The 22,943-nt window shown below is 46.6% G+C and overlaps 8 protein-coding genes across 8 annotated transcripts, besides 2 other annotated features; 5 read left to right on the top strand and 3 right to left on the bottom strand.

Moving 5' to 3' along the window:
- Window positions 1-977: 977 nt before the first annotated feature.
- Window positions 978-1,253: a mobile genetic element.
- TSTA_082160 (uncharacterized protein) lies at window positions 1,207-1,900 on the top strand (the record flags this gene model as incomplete). Its single annotated transcript, XM_002477901.1, has 2 exons — window positions 1,207-1,260; window positions 1,652-1,900. 2 exons carry the CDS (start codon window positions 1,207-1,209, stop codon window positions 1,898-1,900), a joined length of 303 nt encoding a protein of 100 aa, XP_002477946.1.
- Window positions 1,661-1,930: a mobile genetic element.
- A 1,383-nt stretch (window positions 1,931-3,313) lies between these two features.
- TSTA_082150 (amino acid transporter, putative) lies at window positions 3,314-4,784 on the bottom strand (the record flags this gene model as incomplete). The annotated part of the gene is made up of 2 exons (XM_002477900.1): window positions 3,314-3,373; window positions 3,432-4,784. 2 exons carry the CDS (start codon window positions 4,782-4,784, stop codon window positions 3,314-3,316), a joined length of 1,413 nt encoding a protein of 470 aa, XP_002477945.1.
- Window positions 4,785-7,559: 2,775 nt separating this feature from the next.
- On the top strand, window positions 7,560-11,405 carry TSTA_082140 (NRPS-like enzyme, putative; the record flags this gene model as incomplete). The annotated part of the gene is made up of 1 exon (XM_002477899.1): window positions 7,560-11,405. The coding sequence occupies one exon, from the start codon at window positions 7,560-7,562 to the stop codon at window positions 11,403-11,405; it is 3,846 nt and encodes a 1,281-aa protein (XP_002477944.1).
- A 378-nt stretch (window positions 11,406-11,783) lies between these two features.
- On the top strand, window positions 11,784-13,191 carry TSTA_082130 (uncharacterized protein; the record flags this gene model as incomplete). Its single annotated transcript, XM_002477898.1, has 4 exons — window positions 11,784-12,105; window positions 12,161-12,597; window positions 12,656-12,825; window positions 12,879-13,191. The coding sequence occupies 4 exons, from the start codon at window positions 11,784-11,786 to the stop codon at window positions 13,189-13,191; spliced, it is 1,242 nt and encodes a 413-aa protein (XP_002477943.1).
- A 143-nt stretch (window positions 13,192-13,334) lies between these two features.
- TSTA_082120 (beta-xylosidase XylA) lies at window positions 13,335-15,728 on the bottom strand (the record flags this gene model as incomplete). Its single annotated transcript, XM_002477897.1, has 1 exon — window positions 13,335-15,728. One exon carries the CDS (start codon window positions 15,726-15,728, stop codon window positions 13,335-13,337), a length of 2,394 nt encoding a protein of 797 aa, XP_002477942.1.
- Window positions 15,729-16,898: 1,170 nt separating this feature from the next.
- On the bottom strand, window positions 16,899-19,176 carry TSTA_082110 (mucin-1 precursor, putative; the record flags this gene model as incomplete). Its single annotated transcript, XM_002477896.1, has 3 exons — window positions 16,899-17,505; window positions 17,583-18,816; window positions 18,846-19,176. The coding sequence occupies 3 exons, from the start codon at window positions 19,174-19,176 to the stop codon at window positions 16,899-16,901; spliced, it is 2,172 nt and encodes a 723-aa protein (XP_002477941.1).
- Window positions 19,177-20,029: 853 nt separating this feature from the next.
- TSTA_082100 (uncharacterized protein) lies at window positions 20,030-21,241 on the top strand (the record flags this gene model as incomplete). The annotated part of the gene is made up of 4 exons (XM_002477895.1): window positions 20,030-20,411; window positions 20,474-20,617; window positions 20,671-20,988; window positions 21,048-21,241. The coding sequence occupies 4 exons, from the start codon at window positions 20,030-20,032 to the stop codon at window positions 21,239-21,241; spliced, it is 1,038 nt and encodes a 345-aa protein (XP_002477940.1).
- A 791-nt stretch (window positions 21,242-22,032) lies between these two features.
- On the top strand, window positions 22,033-22,943 carry TSTA_082090 (uncharacterized protein; the record flags this gene model as incomplete). The annotated part of the gene is made up of 2 exons (XM_002477894.1): window positions 22,033-22,198; window positions 22,249-22,943. The coding sequence occupies 2 exons, from the start codon at window positions 22,033-22,035 to the stop codon at window positions 22,941-22,943; spliced, it is 861 nt and encodes a 286-aa protein (XP_002477939.1).

Genomic DNA, 22,943 nt, shown 5'->3' with positions numbered 1-22,943 from the left:
TTCCAAACCTCTTTAAGGTCTGATACAACCTCCAAAGAATCAGCCCATCTCGGATAAAACAATCATTGCTAAACTTTCCAAACAATCGAGAAGGAAACTTCCGGGCTTTGTTTCGTACCCTTGGAAGAGCAGGCGAGAAATATATCAATCTGAGTTCTTAGTCAATCTCTTCCTCCTTCAGTGGTCAAGTCAAAATAGTCGCCAGGTGTTCCCGTATTTACTGACTGGATTCATCACATCCTTGACTTGTGAAACTGGTCTACCTCAGCTTAGAACTGCAGTGCGTAAATCTGGGAAGCGTCATCCTGCTGTTCCAGAAGAATACTTGTGAGTGATTTACGAAAGACCTTTATCTTATCTACTGCTAGTAGGATCTCAAGCATAAATATCTAGTAATTATCGCATTGTCCCTTCCTATTCGAACAGCAAGCATTCCTCTCTTCGACTGTTGGCTTGAAAGTCGAGGATATCTTCGACGAGCCAGATCTCAGTTTAGAGAAATAGGAATCTTTGCTCGATGCCAGTAGTCTTTCTATGAAGTCACAAACAGCACAGTCACACAGCAGCTGTGTCAGTATCTCAATCATGGACAAAGACTTTGGTTAAAAAGAAAACAAAACAAAATTTTTTTTTGCAAGAAAGTAAGCATGGGAAGAACAGCTGAGGGCTCTTGGCTGCTCCTAGTACCTTCATCTCATGTTCTTGTAGGGAAAGGCCGGTGTCGCAATACGGCACCAGTGTGTCCACAGATAACTATAACATCCTCAGATGGGGCGCGATGCATTGTTTCTTTGGATTTATACAAAGAATCTCCACATCTAGTGCTGTGATGTCTATCCCTCTGGACGCTCAGGCTTTACCGAATGAGCTATATAGTCCAGTGTTGTCATCAATATGACTATCTCAAATATTACCTATATATGGACTGTTTGCCCAGCCAGTAGCATCATCATATATAAACACGTTGTAAGAGTGTCGAACTCATCCCATATAAATAATATCATCTCATCTATGTATAAGTCGGGCTTTTCAAGCAGATGATCACAAAGCGCTTCTAGCATTACTGGTGTAATGCTTCGTCAGCGACCCACACGATTCAGAGGTGCTTTGACACTGCCAGATAGCCGTAGATTGGAGCAAATATTTTTAATTGACCGGTCACTACAGTTGGCAGCGTCAGCTATCTGGGATGCAGTGCTAACTAACATGTCACAAGTGAGGATGAGTTGCGATACGGCTAGTCTCGGTGTCATGATTCCGGTGTATTATGTTTGTGATGTTTTCAATGTTGAGATGAAGGGACTGCAGACTGTCTGAGAGAATGTGTCCATGAGGGAGACTGACTTTGCAATGCACTGTATGCGGTCAAGCTCCATTAATTTTCTGTTCTAGAATGTTCAGCCGTATAATAAATACCAAATACTATCATGACATGACGGAACTCCTTTATAAATTACACGTTTGGTATTATGTAGGCAGAGTATCTACTCAACGCTCCTCATCCTTCTTGCGTAGCGTAGGAGAATATCACCAACCTTCTAAACATCAGTGGAATTCCTACTTACCATGGCATTAAGGCTAGTCTGTTGCAAACTCGAACTCATTCGAGATTTGATAATTAGTGGTGAGCCATTCACCGCATCCCAGATAGCTGAAGCCTGAAGCTGCCGGCTGCACTGAACGGTCAATTAAAAATATTCGCTCCAATCTACGGCTATCTGGTAGTGTCAAAACACCTCTGAATCGTGTGGGGTGGCCGACGAAGCATAACACCAGTGATGTTACTGTAGAAGCGCTCTGTGACAATCTGCTCGAAAAGCCTGACCTATACCTAGCTGAGATGCTGTTACCTCTATGGGATGAGTTAAACACACTGCCAACAAAATTCACTATTAGCTGAGCACTTGCTTCTAATGGGTGGTCCAAAAAGAGAGTCCCGTGATTAGACAGTCGAGCCCTAGGATCCAGCTACTGACACTTGGCTGCAGACCCTTGAAGGCCATTCTGGTCAGGTTCGAGCAGTGGCATTCCCTCCTGATGGCAAAGTTCTAGATACCGATCAAAGACGTTTCAATATGGACAGCTACCGGAAGTCTGCTAGCAAAATAATGGAGAATCTCACTTTGCGCTTTTGCGTACAATTTCAGGGATCATCGTCTCGGCTACGGACAATCCGTTCAGTGCATCCAATTTTCTAATGAGAATCGCACTTTGTGGAATGAATTATCTGATATCGTCATGTGTATTAACCAATATCGCACGAATCAGCAAGACTCAGTATTTACATACGACGACCTTGTATCTGAGATCATTGCTGTGACGCTGTGGGAGTTTTGTCCTTGGAGAAATCACAGTTGGGGGACTTAAGAGCACTCTGAGAGGATTGACGTTACAGAATCAGAGAGCGATGCATTAGCTAGTATCAACCATGAATTGAAGCATCTTCGTGATACATGCACATCTAACTAAGGTTAGCCCTAACCACAGCCATAACCACAGCCATAACGTTAACTTTGACTGATGCAACTCCGTATATTCAATTGTAATGTAGCCCGGAATAAAGTAAGCGAGAGTTGAGTACAGTAATCATTTTCTGCATTGTTTCGGAGTTCATTGTATGTACTTGTCGGAATGAGCATCAAGGCATATGCTCTATGTACCTAGAGACACCGGAATTGGACAACACTCGTATTCCGCACCCATACGTAGTCAGTAAGCAAATGCATCCAAGGTCTTTTGCATACGTAGTAGGCCAAAAGAAATACACACTTGACTCGTAACTCCTATTCCGACACAGAATAACCCAGTCCAGTAAGCAACCTGCCTTCACCATTATCCGGATCTGGACAAAGACTGAAACGCATAGTTAAACAAAGAGATAAAGCTATGTCATCAATCCTACCTCACGAGTCATGTACGAAATGCTTATCTCCCCCACCCTCGTATAGATGTATGACAGCGGGGACGCCACCGACGGCACATCCGCTAGTTTAATCTCGCTCAGAGTCGGCGTTGACATGGCGCTAGTAGAATGCTACGTACGTGTATGTCGATCTTATCGGTTACTTGAGGCATTAAACGGGTGATGAGGGATTTAGGACACGGCCGGAAGAGGAAATGCAATGCAATGCTCATGTTGGAAATAATATATACAAAATTCTTATACACCATCGCTTGTACGTAGCCAAAACAGGATATATGGAACATGAAATGGGACCCCTCCCAATCATAACAGTACATTGAATGCGCTATCGTTGAACTGAGACGATTCCTGACGGTGGTCTATGCATGAAATGCTATTCTGAAAGATCGCTTATTCAGGACTGGCGCACGAAAAAACACCTCTGACAGAACCGCTCTTATAGTTGTTTATCTGTAAGTTGTTAGAAGCTGATCGCAGGAAGAATGTAGAGAGAAGAGAGAAAACTTACTATATCGTCGACACTGGCATAAGTGCCAGCAACCAGTGTTATAGCACCAATGATGAATGTGATGCCGTTGACAATAGACAAAAACAGATTCTTAGAAGAATACCATTTTCCTTCTCGGATCAATATAAACCACATCAGCGCGGGGAAGTAGAAGCTGAATCCCGAAATAAAGAGCGCAGACATGATAGACAACAAATCCGAGAAGAATGGAATGACTTCGGCGATGATGAATGCAAAGATCGTAATGACTGCAATCAACGCAGCCCATGTAATCCAGCCCATTTTCGTGTTGATGAATCGGGTCGGTGAGTTTTTATAGATGCGGCCGTGGATCAAGCGACCGACGACAGTGCCGTTAATGGAACCACTGATGAAAATGACCGGCAGGGCGAGGCCGAAAGCTACCTTGCTGAGTAGGTGACCAGCCGATAGGAGTGCGGGACTCTTGACATCTTGTCCAACAAAGGCGTAAACCAGGGCTCCGGTCAAGGTGTAGATGATCATTTCTATAACTCCCAAAGACCAGATAGACTTGACGAAATCTTTAGGAGTGTGCATCTCGTCCATGAATGAAAACTGGCACATGGCAAAACTGTAGGCGAAGATGATGTTGGAGACCGCAATGAAAGCCTCGGTGAAAGTAGTGCCTTCCTTCGGCCACGCGGACCAATTAACAGCAGACAGTCCACCTGGAGCATTGTGTGCCTCGACTCCGGTACCGATGATAGTGATACCGATGGCAATGATGATGGAAGCGAAATCGACATATCCGAGAATGGCGACCTCGGCGAAACTGGGAGGCAGCGCCAGAAGGAACAAGATAACAGCCGAGACAACAGCCCATACAATAGAGCAGACACCGCTGCTGGTGATGTTCATCCAGGCAATGGTGCCGGTTAGACAGTGAGAGCCAACCAGGAATACAAGGATCAGTATCATCATAACGTTGACCAACTCGTATCCAAATCGACCAAACATCAGACGGCCAGCATCGGGGTAGTGGGCGACATGAGGGAATTTGAGCTTAACCTGGCCAACAACGTAACTCGTGTAAATAGCGACGAGACCGAGGCCAATACAGCAGATGACACCTGCTACCATTCCGAGGGTAGCGAAAGACGAAGGAATGGACAAACTTCCCAGTGCAATAGCCTCGACTAGAAGCACGACGGTAAGACGCTTCCAACCGAGACGGTTATATTTGGCGTGGCCACGACGTTCCTCCTCTGTCATCTCCCCGACTTCTTGATCGTAGGGGACGTTGGATTGAACGTCCTTTTCGCCCTTTTCGGGCCAAGGCTGTGAGGCCTTGCTGGCCTCATAGTCGGTGGAGATGTTGTCTTGGGAAGACATGGTGTCTTTTGTCTGATCTCCCTGGGGAGTTGGGTGTAAGACGAGGCGAGTGAGTTGAGGAAGAGAAGGTAGGACGAGCGAAAGAGCAGGCATAAGTATTCGTCACCAAAAGAGATGAGCGGCTTCGGAGCGAAGTTCATCCTCCAGACATTGCAGGCAGGAAGGAGGTCCACCCATTGCGTAACAGCTACTGGCTGATTGGCTTGGTTCGAGGTACCGCATCCATGATTGCTAATAAGAGTTTGGTGGCGTTGTGCAGCCCGGCCCACTTATCTTTCTTGATTTTATTTGAACCAATCAGAATACCGCAAAAATTGGTTGGCGGCCCACTCCGGCGCCGATCCCAGGATCGCCCTTGCCTTTTGCGAACAAATCGGAAGGTACGGGGCCAAACGGGATGCCCTAAGCCCTAATCGAGCAGTTTCACGCGATCTGATTGGCGGCATCTCATCATACCTGTTGGAGATTTTATCTCGTTACGTTCGCTTTGCTGATACTGACAGCATGCAATGACTAACGACGTAGCATCGGATTCCCCCGCTTGATAATCGCTTGTAAGAGTGTGATGGCCGCTGTTTACTCCGTGCTCAATGCGGAGTACGGAGTAACGAGTACGTAATAAAACGCGCAAAAGTACGGGGTGAGTGCAGGTCATGAATGAGGCTACAAGGCACGCGAGCCGGGGGATATGGCAGGAGTAGCCATGGAAATTCCATATGACAGCACGTTACTATCATCAGATTGTGCCGTTGTAGATCATTCAGCCACGAGGGCTTAGCTTAGCTAAGTTAGCATGCCATTTCGAGTAATCAATTAGACTTTTTCTGGAATCCTTCCTTATCTGTCGACTAACTGACAATTAGACTTTTACGTACAGAGTATGACGTTTCATTTGAGCAAAATACCTCATGAGCATCAATAGTTCAGACAAGATCGGTACGAATTTGAGCCATTGCTTTCAGGATCCCTTCCTTTCCTCTGGTCATGCAACGCTGATCCTGTTTAAGCCATTGCTCGGAGCTGCCCGAAAGGGGATATCACCTGTTAGATCACGTCTATCATTCAATTCCTACATAGTACTGTTTCAGATAAGATCCTTATCAGGAGAGCAGTAACAGATCTGTGCGCATCTATTACGCATATATATTCCGTACAAACTACAGGATCGCGCAGGAGCGGTTATTCCAAGGACCCTTGTCAAGTTGTCAAGTAGCCAGGTCATGCACACCTACACACGTGGTGAGGTGGATAGTGAGTCGTTCAACTGCTCTACCTAGTACCTAGGTATGCGAAAAATCTTATCTTCCTGATTCCCGTCTAGTACCCCAGGTTTGGATTAAACCTTATTCCAGCTTGAGTTACCTACGACTCGTCAGTCACGGTGAGCAAAGCAAGATGATTCAACCGTTGGACTTCGGGAATCATCGGTTACCCTCGATCCCTAGTCCCAACCTTAAATCTACAAAGATCAGTGACTTATGGCCACCATGTACTCCGTACAAGCCTTAGGGCATGCAAGAAATGAGTCTCGATCAATTTACAATTTACTGAACTCCCATAATCAACAAAAGCGATCGGGATACATGTTTCGACGTCCCAGGCTGTGTGGTAATTGAGAATGTCTGGAAAAGTTCATTTTTCATGTCTCCTCCGAATATCGCTCAGCACAATGGACGACGACGTCAATTGGCAGAGACCAATACGTACAATTTCTCGTCGATACATATTAAGCAGTTCCAGACTCATTGCTGCTACGTTGAATGTAGAATTTGAGGGTCATAGACAAAGTGAGATTGGGGGCAGAAGAAAAAGCAAGGGTTAACGAACAAGCCGCGTCACGCGACATCAAAAAATTGCTTTGCTGGGAATAGCAGGAGCAAGGCTGAAGAAATTCGGCTAACTCAGGCTGGGCCAGCGAGAGATGTATGGGATCAAGAGATCAGAGTCAAACCTAACGCACTGAGCAGTTTGTCTTGGCTTGCTTCATCTGGTCTTAAGAAGAATGCCTCTTATCGCTACAGGCATCCTGCAGACTAGATCTTGAAATCACATGCAAATGGGGTCATACATAGTACAGAGTAACTTCGGAGACTCAACAGAAAACATGGCAGGCTAGTCCTATATGGGCAAAGCGCTTAAAATGTTCCTGACCGTACAAATTTCCGGGTTTGTGATTGGCTCAACATTTTATATTTCTATCACAATCTAGCCGTCTACAGTCTAGTGCACAGAGAATCAGCCAGTCTGGATGTTTCTGGAACTGCACGGGGCTCTGTTTATTTCAAGATTCCTCAAGGCACCAAGGCACCTAAGCTTTATCGCCTTATCGCTTCATCGTTCCACAAAGTTTTCATCTGGTTTGCCCCTCTACTCTCTCTGCTGTGTAGACAAGCTTTCACCTTTCTTTTTCCTTCTCCATCATTCCTTTTACTGGTCATAGGACTCTCCGCAGTGTCCGAGTACAGCTCTCAAGAACGTCTGATTTGTCGTCGGCATTTCTCTTAGTCAAACCTACAACTTGGTTGTCTATTTTCAGACCGGCTTCGTCGACTGCCATGCCACGTATCTCACCTATCAGAGAGCAATTGTTTTAACTGTAGCCGCCAGAATCGCATTTCGCGACCCTGTTTTCTAGTCCGCCGGGCCTCATATATACTTATCACGCTATCGTTCCCCAATACCGTGATTCCTATCGTATCTGGTAAATTATTACCACAGATCCATGCCAGTGTTCCATTGTAGATAGTGGATGCCAAAGAACGAAATACACCCACAATGACGAAAGGATTACCTGTGATCGATACCACCAAAGACCTCTCGGCTCTTTTCATCAAGCAAGTTGCAGTCAGTCCCGATGCCGTAGCCCTGGAGGATGGCGACGCTACATACACTTATGCCCGGCTGGATGCCGAGGTAGACGCGCTCGCTGGGCGTCTGCGCGGCTACGGCGTTGGTCGCAACGTGCAGGCCGGGGTACTCCTTCCGCGATGCGCCCATTATGTGATTGCCTGTCTGGCCATTCTGCGCGCAGGTGGTGCCTTCCTTGCCCTCGAGTTGGCTTACCCTCCAGACCTTCTCTCCGACGTGATCGAAGATGCAAAACCGGCGGTTGTGATAACGCACTCTACCGAACGATCCAAGGTTGTTAAACAGGTATCCGTGATATGTCTCGATCAGCAGCAGCTTTCTACCGAGCTGAACGGCAACGCCAAAGACTCTGGTCCTTTGCCGGCGGATGACGACTTGGATCGACTGGCTTTTGTGTCATACTCATCAGGAACAACGGGTAAACCCAAGGGAATCGCAAACCCACATCGAGCTCCTGTGCTATCATATAACCTGCGGTTCCTCGTACAAGATGTCAAGCCAGGCGACCGTGTGGCCTGCAATGTGTTCTTCATTTGGGAGATTATACGCCCATTGCTACGAGGAGCCACTGTCGTCGTGGTGCCGGACGAAGTCAGCTACGATCCTGCTGCCCTAGTCGATTTACTTGCCGCCAAGCGTGTTACGGAGACTCTAATGACGCCCACTCTTCTTGCGACCGTGCTTGCTTCTAACCCAGATATCAAATCTCGCCTGCCAGAACTGCGTACTCTCTGGTTCAATGGTGAAGTCGTCACCACAGATCTCGCTGGACGGTCAATGAAAGCGCTTCCTCACACACGCCTACTCAACTGCTACAGCGCATGTGAGACTCACGAGATTGCTTGTGGCGATATTCGCGAAATGTACGACAAGGATTCTCTTTACTGTCCTGTAGGACCACCTATGGACCCCGAGCACACCTATATTCTGGATGAACAAGGTAAAAGAATTACCACTAACGAAGTCGGAGAGCTCTTCATTGGCGGATCCATGTTGGCTTGGGGATATATCAACCGTCCTGAAACAACGGCAGAAGCCTTCTCCCCTAACCCTTACGACACGACACCAGGTGCTCGCATGTACAAGACGGGCGACCGAGCGCGTATTTTACCGTCTGGCGTACTCGAAATCAGCGGTCGAGTTGGCACAATGATTAAGTTGCGCGGCTATTCGGTTGTACCAGGTAAGGTTGAGAGTGAGATCTTGAAGCACTTCGCTGCTTGCAATTGCAGCGTCGTTGCTCATGGCGAGGGATTGGAGCGACAATTGGTTGCGTATGTGGTCCGCGACCGCGAAGCCTCACAGGATCGCCCGCCTATCGCCATCGATGAATTAGGACGGAGTCCGGAAGCACGTCGTGCACTCGCCCCCTATCTTGCACATTATATGATTCCAACACTCTGGGTTGAGATGGATGCTTTGCCCACCAACGAAGTCTCCGGTAAAGTAGACGTTAAGAGTCTTCCACCGCCGCCAAATCCTGCTCAAGTCAATGGTAACCATAAACGAGAAATCTCGGATTCGGTCAGCTTCAAAGATGTTGCTGCGTTTTGGGCTACGATTCTCAAGGTACCACAGAGCAGTCTTAAACCAGAGGACAACTTCTTCGATTTAGGCGGACAGTCTTTGATGCTCGCGGACTTGTCCTCAAGACTCTCCAAGAATTACGGGTTTCGAGTACCCATTGCACGATTGGCTGAAGTCCCCACTTTAGCTGGTCATCTCACAGCAGTTCGCGCAGCAAGAGACGGGCACAGTGCGGCGATCCAGGCAGAGCTTCCTTCCATCCTACGAAAAGACTCCACGTTAGAAGACGACATTAGGCCTCACAACGTCAATCTATGTCCCATTGATAAGGCAGATACCGTGCTCCTGACGGGAGTAACTGGATTTCTTGGCGCTTTTCTTCTCAATGATCTGATTGAGAGCACGAATGCACAAATCATCTGTCTGGTGCGTTTCGGCGAACCGACCCTTGAGGGCCAACCGGAAGCTGTTGCCAGAATACGTAAGAACCTTTTGGACCTAGGGTTGTGGCGCGACTCGATCATGGAAAGAGTAGAAATACTTCCTGGAAATTTATCTTTGGATTGTTTCGGTCTTTCCCACGAAGAATTCGACGATCTGGCTTCTCGTGTGCAGGTGATCGTCCATGCGGCAGCTACTGTGAACTTAGTATATCCATACGCTGCTCTACAAAAAGCCAACGTTGAAGGGACAAGAGAGATAATTCGTCTCGCATGCAAAAGTGGCGCTACCTTGCAATATGTATCTACGAACGGAGTGTTGCCCCCATCGGGCAAAGAAGGCTGGTCGGAAGATACTATCTTGCCTGTCGAAGAGGTGCCTGAAAAACTTCCAGATGGTTACGGACAAACAAAGTGGGTAGCTGAACAACTTGTTTTGGAAGCTGGCCGTCGTGGATTACCGGTGAAAATCCATCGAGCGGGAACTATTAGTGGACACAGCACCACAGGGGCCTCCAATGCCTGGGATTTACTGTCTGCAATAATTGTGGAGTCAATTAGACTGGGGTATGCACCAGACGTGGATGGTTGGCGAGCTGAAATGACTCCTGTGGACTTTGTCAGCAAGTCGATCATACATCTTGCCACTCAGATAGCTCCTCAACAGACTATATTTCACTTGGGAGATCCCGATCCCATTACCATAAGATCGGTTTTTGAGCAACTCGAGCAATTGGGCTATCCAACAAAACCAGTGGGATGGGATGAATGGATCAAACTGTGGAATGAGAGGCGGGGTATTGGAAAAGGTGGGGACGGCGCCTTTACTGTGGATATCCTTCGAAGTGGCATGCCGACCGTCGATTTTCTAAACGGGATTGTAGTCTTGAATAATAGCAAAACAAGACCCTTCCGAATTGCAGTCGAGAGACCCAAGGTTGATACTGCGTTGCTCAGTACCTATACTCGTCATTGGTTTGCTAGAGGCTGGTTACCACGAGCTCCCCGAAAAGGTGTCGCTATGACTAGAAAGTCCGCCAATAGTTCGCCATTGTACGGCCGCGTTGCAGTGATCACTGGCGCATCATCTGGCATTGGAGCTGCTGTTGCTACAGCATTGGTTGAGCGAGGTTGCCATGTCGCACTTGGTGCGAGACGTCTGGAAGCTTTGGAGGCTGTGCAGCGCAAATTCGGTACGTCTGAGGCCAAGAGTATCATACGGCCGACGGATGTAACGGAAAAGAAGCAGGTTGAAGAGCTCGTTCGCGCGGCGACCGACGAGCTTGGACCAGTTGATATCCTTGTTTCCTGCGCGGGTGTTATGTACTTCACCATGATGGCGAATGTGCAGACCGAGGAGTGGGAACGTACCGTTGATGTGAATTGCAAGGGTCTATTGCATTGTCTATCAAGTACTGTGCCGGGAATGCTATCCCGTGGCAGCGGCCATATCATCGCTATCTCATCGGACGCAGGGCGAAAAGTGTTCCCCGGTCTGGGCGTATACTCTGCCAGCAAATTCTTCGTTGAGGCAACTTTACAATCATTACGCCTTGAAACTGCTGGTAAAGGACTACGCGTTACCAGTGTGCAGCCAGGAAACACTGCCACCGACCTACTCAACATGTCCACAGACGCCGAAGCTATCAAAAAGTACGGCGAGCCAACCGGAGCACAGATTCTGGACCCTGCTGATGTTGCAAACTCGATTGTTTATGCGCTGTCGCAACCAGCACATGTTGCTGTTAATGAGGTGTTGATTGAACCTAGAGATGAACCTATTTAGACGCGACATCTTTTCCTTTATATCATTATAAATCCAGTGTTGAATGTATTCAATGATAGATAGGAATTGATAATGATCTAATATGAGAAACGGAGACTGCGATGCTCTATGTAGATTAATATTACCTGGCACCAAGTACCTTCTCAGAACTTACCCGCCTTAACGCTAAACTGCATGCGTGTCAATTTACCCCGGGGAAGTACCGGTAACTTAGCCGTAGAAAAATCTCTAGCTGATTATCGGATCTGTTCCGAAGGGTCTTATCTCCTGGCACATTTCTACCTAACAGGTTCAATCTTCTCAGAATCATGGCTTTTCCTCTCCTTTAATTACTACGTCTTGCTCACTCACAACTTATCAGACACGAGATCAAACACAATGTACGTTGATACCAGCAAGCCTCCACCCCCCCTCCCATCCCCTCGTTGTACGGAGGTAAGCTCTGGAGTTTCGATGTTACAACCTCTATCTCGACGAGGAACTGGGCCTGGTATGATATTGATCGTACCGGATGCCCCTCAATCAAATCTGTCAATAATTAATGGTGTCCCCTCGCCACTTATCAAGTGGGCTGAGGAGAGCTATGTAGTGGTTGAGATACAGGAAAGGGCAATGTCCTCCGAGGGCATTCTTCAGCGTGCGACTCAGGCTATTTTTCGATCAGAGGATTGTGTGCCCAAGGAAAAAGTTGGTATAGTCGGTGAGGACGTTGACTGTTCCAAATCACAATACTGTACACGCTGACGAGCGTTAAGTTTACAATGGTCGCCTGTGGGATCTCGTAGCTCCATTGTTATCATCTACAACTGAGATTTCCGGCGCCGTCATCTATGCCAGCCCAGACGATAAATCCCCTCTTTCAGCATCCCCTATTCCATGCCTAATACATCTAACCGGCAAGCCATCATATTCCACAACGGAGAACAAAAATATACCTCCAAACCGGCTTTACACCTATCCAAGCGCAAAATCGTCTTCATTTGCGCTCCCATTCCAAGACGACTTTTCCTACTCGCTAGAAGCTTTATCACACACGCGGAATTTGACCTTTTTCAAGCCATTGATGAATGGTCCGTACTTTGATCTGGAACAGATCTGGGATGAGCATACATATTTCGAGTTTGAGAATCGTTCGGTCCAGTGGACGATGAGTACGATGGTGCAGGAGCCGTATGTTAATCATATTCCGACTGTAAGTTTTATAACCTCTCAAACGCTTGAGATTAAAATGTAAGCTAACTTATGACTAGATGACGGGGGGAGTTGGCCGGGAGAAACTCACACATTTCTACACAAATCATTTCATTTTCTCGAATCCGGCAGATGCTGAGCTAGAAGTTATTAGTCGCACCGTTGGAATTGACAGGGTGGTTGACGAATTCATTTATAAAGTCACTCATAACCGTGAAATAGATTGGCTGTATGCTTCTTCTTCGTCATTGCTTCTATCTGTACTAATGGGTGAGATGGTAGCATCCCCGGTATACCTGAAACAGGTAAAAAGCTGGAAATCCCAATGACCGCCATAGTCAATATCCGAGGAGATAGGTTGTATCATGAGCATATTGCATGGGATCAGGGTACGGTTCTGAGCCAAGTGGGACTGATGCCTGAATACGTCCCTTTTCCATACCGGATAGCAGGTGATGCGCCAGCGGATGGGAGGTATTTTGAGGTCAAAGTCCCCGTGGCTGGAATGACGACGGCAATGAAAGTAAGGGATCGGAATGCGGTTGAGTCGAATGGATTATTTGAGTATAAGGTTCGAGAGATTGGGACTTCATGATATGGACAAAGAAAATCAAGTCTGTATTAAGTGGTTCAATGTACTTGAGCTATGTGTTACTGGACAATTCTGCACAAGGATCAAGAAATGGTTTTACTATCTCAGTCTAAGATTATGTGATATTAGTAACCTAATACATCCAATTACTTGTGATCAGGCTTAATCTCCTGCTCATCCAACGGCCAATTCTCAATCGTCACCGCATTACCAGTCAACTTGATATCCCACACAACCGAACGGTCCACATTCAACGCCAACTGATAATCACCAGGATATACAATTCTATTACCGTTCTCATCCACACGAGAAATTGCACCAATAGGCACAGGAATGACAAGCTCCGTTGACTTCCCGGGTTCGATGCTTGGTAACCTATCATACCCGACAAGCCATTTATTGGGATAAGGAGTTGGACCGGCATTGGTGGTATTCGCGAACAGCATGGCTGTATACGGAGATGCGGTCTTGCCTGTATTCTTGATTGTTGCAGTCACATTGACGAATGGCACAAGCTCGCTGTATGCATAACTCGATGAACGGGGTGAGGCGATGATATCAGAGATGTCGAAGGATGATGAAGCCAGCTTCTCTGCGGTTTCCTTGAAGGTGGTATAGAACAAAGCATAGCCGAATTCATACACAGGCTTGCCTGTATACCAGATGTACGTCTGACCAGGATTGGACTTACCATCCGGTCTGAGATTCATGTCTGTGGCGGGGAACTGAGTTGCATACTCTGCAGGGTATTGTGTGGTCACAAGACGACCCGCTGGGGCACGCTTGCCTGACAGGATATCGAAAATGGCCTTGCCACCAGATTGACCGGGATATCCACCCCAGACAAGAGCATTAACGTTGTTGTTGCTCTTGAGTGATGAAGAATCGACCTGGCCACCACCCATTTGCAACACAACCAGCGGCTTTCCAGTCTGACTGAGTTGTTGAATGAGATCAAGTTGATTTCCAGGCCAAGTGACATTCATACGATCGGTACCTTCAGCTTCGATGGTGTTGTCGATTCCACCAAGATAAATGATAACGTCTGACTTTTTCGCGGCGCTCAAGGCTGCTGCAAACCCATCCGTCGTGTTACCCAATATATTGGTACCGAATGCATAGTTGACCTTATATCCAGCGTCTCTAGCAGCTTGCAAGGGGGTGATCAGATATGGTGCAGGCCCGAAGTAATTGCCTTGCAACTGTTGAGTTGCGTTTGCCCAAGGCCCAATAACAGCGACACTCTTCAATTTTTCGGAGAGCGGCAATACTCCGTCATTCTTGAGCAGCACTATACCCTCAACAGCTGCCTCGTAGGAGATGTTCCAAGCATCAGTGGCTACAACATCATTCCAGCCTAGCTGTCGGTACTCGCTCTGGTTTCCGTCAAAGTAACCAAGCTTGACAAGATTGGAATACAATCGAATCAGGGAACGCTCAATCTCACCCCGAGTGACGGAACCTTCAATAAAAGATTGATTCAGATACCAAGGATAAGTTTGGCCACAGTCAATATCAGTTCCAGCTCTCAAAGAATCTGCAGCAGCAGCAGATATGTTAATAGCGTAACCGTGAGGGTTGAAAACGTTATAAGCAGCATCACAGTCTGACGAAACGTAGCCGTAGTCGGGGAAATCCCAGTTCTCTCTTAGCAAAGTTTGCAAAAGGAAGCTACTAGAGCAGCTAGGAACTCCATTGACAGAATTGTACGAGCACATAAAACTGCGCGCCTTGGCATAACGAGAAGCTGCCAAAAATTGAGGAGTATAGTATTCAGCCAAATCCTGTTGAGTGATGCTGGCATCAAAACCTAGGCGGGAATTATTGTTCCAGTTTTCAAGGTCGTATCCAGCGAAATGTTTTGCAGTTGCTACGATCTTGAGGTGCTCAGGATCAACCCCGCCCTGCAAGCCGGTGATGTATTCGTATGCGTAGGAAGAGGAAAGGAAACCCGCATCTTCACCAGGAGTCTCTTGACCACGACCCCAAAGCGGACTACGAAAGCCATTGATGTTTGGCGCATAAGCATCAAGTCCGTAACGACCAACGTTATTGAATGCGCGAGCCTGGGTAGCAATAATACTAGCGATCTGATTGATAAGTGTGCGGTTGAGAGCAGCCATAGACAGTATCGGCATTGGGAACGATGTTGCCCATTTCCATTCCTCGCCGGACTTTGCCCAGTTGGCTCGGTCAAGTCCATGTAAGCCTTCACTCCATACTTGATATGGTGGTAGACCCAGTCGAGGAACTCCAGGGGCACTGTTCTGGGTGTTGTTGATCAATTCTTCGAGGGTGAAGAGCGAAATCAACCCTTCGGCTCGCTCGACATAGTTCACCGATGTATTGCATACGATGTTGTCTTTGAGTGGTCCATTGATGCAGTCCGGGAAGGAGAGGTTCAGAGTTGCCAGAGTCTGGGGGTAGAGATCCGGTTGGGATTGGGAGGAGTAATTGGCATAAGACTGGTTGTTCTGAGCCAATACTGCACTAGGGAGTACAGCCGCAACGACAGCCAAATATTGCACGGTGTAGACCATGATGAGAGGCCGTATTCACCAACGAGAACGAAGGATGAACTGAGATTTTGTGTCACCGGCATGTGAATACATGGCGGTATTTATACTATTTAGTCTACTGCTGTGTCACTTTCAAACCATGCCCTTGCTATAACTGCCGCAGCTATTGCTTACTCCCAAGGTTCCCCATACTTTACGCCATCTGCTGATCTTCACGGATAATAATATCTTGCACTCTACCTCTAGTTCAGCTTGGATAAATTAATCTCTTCATTTTAGCCTGATTAAACCTGGTTGCCACCAGTTGACATTGGCGTGCATGTCTCTCCACATACAACACTTCACTATTGGCAGTTAGAATTGATTCCTTTTGTACGTAATTGGGGCATGAAGTGACTTAATATAAGCTAAAGCCGGGGGATCCGCAAGCGGGGTGCGGAGAGAGCCATGCCTTGAATAAACAAGCTCCAAGACTCAATGTACACAGACTTCAGGAAATGCCTAACTAGGAAATAACTTGTGCTGGCCGGAAAGGGTCCGATGATGCACGCAATGGACTGATAACTTTGAGGTCAATAACCTGATTATCCAAGTTGGAAGACTTTTCTAGGGTTTGTAATTCAACGCAGTTTTTCGGGCTTCATAGCTGCCATTATTATGACCTAGGGATTCAGTTGCGGGGTTCGGAGATGCTCCGAGCCCAAGCACAAGCCTCTCCTTATAAACTGAAAATGAAAAAAGATCAAAAAGATTTAGCCTAAATGATCAATTTGGAGAACATTTTGTAGATCACTGGAGCTTTGAATTAGTAGAATTACGTATGTGGACGCCACGAAATGTTTTAATCAAATATCAACTAGGATTTCCTGCACGATTTCACGGCACGTACATCCGGATATACCGAAGATGACCGCCATTATTGCACACGGAATGTTCAACAGGCATTCGAGAAGTAAATTATGTCAATATACATGATCTGGACCTTACATGTAATGGTTCATTCACGTGGTGCATGTGCAGTTTGCAAGGGGCCAGACTGTGGACTACATGTATTAGACTATTCAAATTATCAACGGTTTACCCAAATAGGAAGGTTATTGGAGTGACTTAGCACGTCCAATGGCAGTCCATTTGCCGATTCTACACCATTCATCAGCCAAATTCTCAAAAAAATCCAGAACGATCCGATTATTAACTCACCGGCAAGTGCTCATCACCACCGAGGGTAATTACGCTATCCAGCCAATCCCAGAAGTCCCCATTGTCCCATTTCCCGACGCTGCAATACGGCAGTTTCGATGAGTCAATGTCTTTGTCGGTCCAGGAGGTGCCCCCAGCCGTAATAGCCAGAATCCAATTCTCCCAGTTCACGGTGACTGGAGGAGGAAACCCTACTCTCTTCACTTTCGATTCTGAAGCCGACCTGAAAAATTCAACATCAATATCATATGGTAATTTTGAGTCTGTGGCTGAAACTGTAGCATTATCACCCCATTTCAATTGGAAGTCTTGGCTGGTGAGGAGATTGTTAGCACCATCAGTGATGTTGAACTGTACATATAATGGATCTTGGTAGCTTTCGGATGCTTCAAAGATGTGCAGGTCGCAAGTGCCGGTTTGGTATGGGGGCGGTGGGATTGTTGAGACTGTAGAGACTATGGGCATGGGAGTCCCAACCTCGCAGCCTGCAAGTACAACACTGCCACTGGTGGTCGTTGCAATGCCTGCCATAGTCTCGCCACATTGGCAATAGGTATCTATGGTAGTGCTTGCAGAGCCAGGAACAGTGAATGTGCCTCTACCGAAGAAGTTAGCACTTAGATCAACATTCAAATATGATCTTGAAACTAAGAGAAACCCTTTGGTCAGACTTACGTAGTAATCGAGCACGTAGTATCAATGGATGTCGATATAGAAGTCAGCGAAATAGTTTCCGTGGGCAATGTCGAAAAGGCACAATATGAGGTAGTCGCTGACGGAATTGTCGAAAATGGCCCACGTCCTCCACAGAAACACCAAGAGGAAGGGTCATTATTGAATCCCATAAGTGAGTTGTTACCCTCGCTACAGATTGGTGCTGGTGTTGACGATGCAGACGTGGAGACTACAGGCGTGCTAGATGGTGATGGTGTACCAGTAGTAGACGCGGGCGAAGTGGAAGAGACAGGCATAGTGGTAGAAGTTGGTGTAGTAACCGGAATAGAAGGACTCGGTGACGCCGATGTTGTGAAACTTGAAGATTGGACTGCCACGGAGGAGCTTCCATTATCCATGCTGCTAATAGCGCTACGGATCTTTGCCAGATAGGATGATATCGAACCGTCTGCACTCACGTAGTCAAAACTATCCGCAATGCCAGAAGGGTAGACGGAAATCGAAAAGGTTCCGGAGGAACTTGAGGAGCTAGACGAGCTCGAGGAACTGCTGGATGAGCTGGACTGTGTTGTCGATGTTGGCTGTGTATCTGTGTTGGTTGGAGTGGCATTTGGATCTTCAGGAGGAGCAGTTGGAAAAGGAATATCTCCCCCGAAAACGGCACCACCACCTCCACCACCGCCACAGAAGAGGATACAAGTCCATCCTAGTCCACCGGGCCAGATGATAAGGGGGACGACGTGACCATTAGACTCTGTAGTGCTAGAAGTTAGGGTACTGGATAAAGTTGAGTATTGCGAGTATGTCGTTTGTTGGAATACAGGTGTGATGGTAGACGACCCTGAGGTAACGACATAGCTTGTCGATGCTAGTACAGCCACTGGACTACTGGATGATGAGGTAACTGGGGCACTTGAAATGCTAGAAGAACTGGAGGGCGTGGTCGAAGTCGCAGATGCTGAGGTCGAGGATGCAGAAGAAGTCTGAAAACTGCCGATGAAGAACGTGTCAATAATCAAATCTTGATCTTGAGGGAATATCTTAAATACCTTGAGGTAGATGTCTGGCTTGTGTTTGGTGTGATCGGCTGAGAAGAGCCGGGTTGTGTAGTCGTCGAAGCAGAAGAGCTTGATGACGATGTAGACGAAGGGACGATAGGCCGAGAAGAGCTGATCACAGCTGTAGAGCTCTGACTCGTGCTGGAAGAGCTTTGAAATGTTAATAACAATCATAACTTTTCATATAATTGACCTAACCTAGTACTGGACGAGCTAGTCGGAGTTGCAGAAGCAACCAGCGAAGTAGAGGAAGAGATCGTAGAGCTCGACACAGAACTGGATGTGGTCGAACTGGATTTCGGAACAACAGCAGAAGAGTTGGATCTAGAGCTCGAGCTAGTTGACATACTGGAAGAAAGGAGTGTAGAGGTTGTGCCCGAGCTTGACACAACAGACTGAGATGGAGCAGGAGTGGAGACTGAAGAGCTAGGGATTCTCGTAGAGACAGCAGCACTAGAAGAGCTTGATGCAGCAGTTGCGCTGGTCACGGCTAAGAGCCATACTAGCAAGCCTTGAAAGAGTGATATGTGCAACATCTCGACAAAACGTCGGCTGCCGCATAAAGATAACGAAGGAAGGAATGAGCGACCGAAAGAGAGTGAAAATCGGTTGGAAGAAGATGGGTGAGCTTCTAGAAATACTACCCACAACCTGAGAATTCTTGAATATCATCGGTATGGTCATGATATCTGATAATGCCAAAATAGTATACATTCACTCCTGAAACTACCTATGTGAACCTTATGACCTGTCTCCATAACACGCGGGGCCACATTTCCAGTGCTTGTAGGTCTGAAACTTTTCCTAATATAAAAACACGAGTTATAAAGAAATTTAATAGGAGGAACAGATTGCTCCTTGCATATCAGTGTTTATTTGCTGACAACTATGGACTAGGTGCTCAGACCGTGGCCGGGATGGATTCAGCAAATGTGAAGCCACCCTCAACTGGGGGCCGCTTCAAGATGTTTTAGGGCTAGATTGCTGGGACTCATACAATCAAAAATCTTCTATTATAAGAATGATTATGAGGTTTAATTTGACTTACTGATTTTATTTGTTAAATGAATGAATTAAGTTTTTATTCGGCCCTTTTTATGAAAGTTCATTCAAGGATGCCGATTCTGACATTGATCAGCATAACCAGGAGCAATATAACGCTCAGATGCCTGTTATCTAAAAAACTTTGAATCTGGGATTTAGATCCATCCAGAGACATTGTGAAAGCTGTCATATTAGTCCGGTATAAGTCAAGAAGACCTTCTGTTGTCTTTCATATCCCTCGAGTCGCCGTTCGTTCCCGAAAAATATCGTTCGCCTTGTCACTCTTTTCAATCTCTGGACTATTCCTCAGCAAAAATTGCATTCTTCTCTCTCTATTCAGCCAAAATGAAGCTCTTCAATAGTTGCTTCCTGTTATCGGCCATTTCCATGACCATCCCATATTCCTCCCTAGCGATTGCTACTACGACTACAGCCACTTCTCCAGCAACCGCTGCAGGCCCAGTTGGCGGTGTTTGGTCAACTATCCCATCTCCCCAGGGCGGAAACTGTGATGGTTACGATGTTGACACAATGGTCAACGATGCCAAAACTCTGGCTCAGAATGCCATTACGGCTATTCAGAAAATGCTGAATGGTGGACTCAAGAATGCAGACAAGACTTTGGTCGAGACTGCGTTCACTTCTTGGGGAGTGAACTATCGACAGATTAGTTTTTTGAATAAGATTTGGATTACTAGTGGGCAGGATACGCTGCAGACTGCTCTGAGTTAGTAAATCCGTTGTATCAAGAAACCAGGATGCATGAATTGAGAATTAACTTCGATACAGGCAACTATCAAAACGTTTTGAATATCCTCGGCGGTTCTACTTCGACTCGTGCAAGGCTGATGTGCACCGATGCTGGATGGAAATACGCAAATAAATTGGGAGATGTCGGTCAAACACCTCCCGATGACCCTCTTCCAGGAATCAGTAAGAAGCCTCTTAATTTTCAGTTATCAAGGCTGACTTGATCTGCGTATCAGCTCCGGCTCAACCAGGATTCAGCTGGAATCCGTACTTCTCCGTTTTGATCCCTGACATTGAGTACGACAGTTCAGGACAGTACGGATCAAGTATCTGCACGCCATACAATTCAAAGGGCCAGCAACTCAGTCGACCGGATGGTATTACTTGGTGGCAGGCCAGTCTTATTATGATGTGCGCGGGTGCATTCAACGGCAAAACACTATCGGATCGTATTTCGAGCCAGTCTTCGCTCGCTGTAGGAACATCGCTTGACTCGCAACAAGTTCCGGGAGGAGTCTTCCTACATGAGATGATGCACTTTATTGGACAGAACAGTAAGTCTACGTTTGTATCTTCAATGCCGAAGGGGCGAAAATTCTAACCAACGTTTTAGTCATTGACGTTGTCATCACCATGGACAACGGAAGTAAAGTCAAAGCCTATGGGTTTGACGGCTCACTCATGATGGCTGTCAACCCAGATTATGCTGGAAAAGCGGTATCAAATGCTGATAATTACCGTAATTTCGCTATGGCAGTGACTTTGAGCGATATCGATTGGAGCGAAACTGGGACGAAACAGTCTTGAGCGTTTGATTACTTGAGGACCAAAAAGTGGTCACGCCATATGCGGTAGACTGTATAATGCCACTGATTGTGACTGAATTGATGTAGTATTAGTATGTGATAGGTTCAGTGAGGGTTAGGTGCAAAATGAGATTCACTCTTCAATATTTAAAAATAGAAGGCATTGCCTGTTATATTAGGTTTACCTCCTTGAGATGCAGTCAAGTCCTTTTCCTGTATGATTCAGAGTTGGGTATGAGTCTTCCAGTCTGTTACTGAGTTGATAGAGTGCTCAGGCGAAAAATAAGGTTGGTCTTTGAATCGACGCCTTATGCGCCGCCATAAACAAATTTTACCAATCTCCTGCTCTACATCACTCACTATGGGGGGCTTAAGATGAGTAAGGTATGCATATTGTGGGGAACATAGCAGTTTGTGATCCCTGTCAAGCTGAATATAACCCTAATAATAGCATCATGGGGGCCAAAACATTGTCCCTACTTTAATATAAAACGTGAAACAAAGGATTTACTTTGGGAAAATTAAATGAAGACGATCGAATTTTTATCCTGAACTTTACAACATGACTCGATCTTTGCACAATTTTGGGGGAACGGTACGCACTGCTGACAGTGATCAACCCTGGAGTCAGCAGTGCCTGAGCGTCTTCCTTTTAACATATTTCGTTGCCTTGTCAGACAACGATTTTCCTTCGTTCAACTTAATTCCACGTCCACCACGACATTATCCCTCGACCGTACAAATCTCGTAGAATTTGTCGAATCTTGTGTGAATTAACCGATATCCGAAATCATGTCGAGGTCATTTTCGCAGTTATTGACATATCGCTTAACTCCGAACGCGCCCGTTGAACATGTCTTGAATGAAGCCTTTCGCAATTTGTGCAAGGACGAAGCACTCGAGGAGTTGTCTTGGGGGCGTTGGGTAGAGGATGAATCCTTCGTTGATGTTCTGATAAGTAAGAAATAAGTTTCCGTCGGTTGATTTGATTAGTATTCATTTAAATAGCATGGCAAGGGGGCATCAACTCCATCAACCCGGAGAAAGCATTCCGGTATCTATCGCCTCTGAATGCCCATCTAAGAGGAGACATTCCACCAGTGTCTCTAGTTCTCGAATCGTCCCTATCGGGCCTTCATTTGACTCGAGACGATGGCGCCCATGTTACAATCACTTCATTCCGAATTCCAGCCAGCGCTTACGCAGCTGATCCAGGAATCAAACAGAGGATAGTCGATGTGTTTCGAGCTTTGGCTCATGGTGACCCTCGCCATGGATCTCATTATATCCCTCCTCCGGAAGATGAAATCCCTTTATCGCACAGGATTGGCACTGCTGCGGGGCATTGGAGTAGTGCCTGGGTTGAATCTGGATCATCATCAACAGAAAAAAATGACGATAAGCGCTGGATCGCATGTCTACAGTGGGACATACCACATCTAGAGACTGAATTTAAGGCGAGGCAAAATCGACATTTTCTCCTACGTCTGCAGAAAATAGACGGTATCCATGGTCTTGATATCGAGGACTCATCGGATGCGAAATTCGAAGAGGACGACCCCGTGCTCGCAAGTAGAGCATTCTGGAAGCCTATTACAGAGACATGGGATACGAGCTTTGAAGAGCATCATGTTTTGTTTCGCAAGATTGACAAGTACAGTATGGTCGGGAATGGAAGCTGGTCGTCTTGCATTATCCAATAA

The sequence above is a fragment of the Talaromyces stipitatus genome, genomic scaffold (genome assembly GCF_000003125.1).
Source record: "Talaromyces stipitatus ATCC 10500 scf_1105507295527 genomic scaffold, whole genome shotgun sequence".
NCBI classification, from domain to species: Eukaryota; Fungi; Ascomycota; class Eurotiomycetes; order Eurotiales; family Trichocomaceae; genus Talaromyces; species Talaromyces stipitatus.
This window is presented reverse-complemented; position numbering and strand designations above follow the sequence as displayed.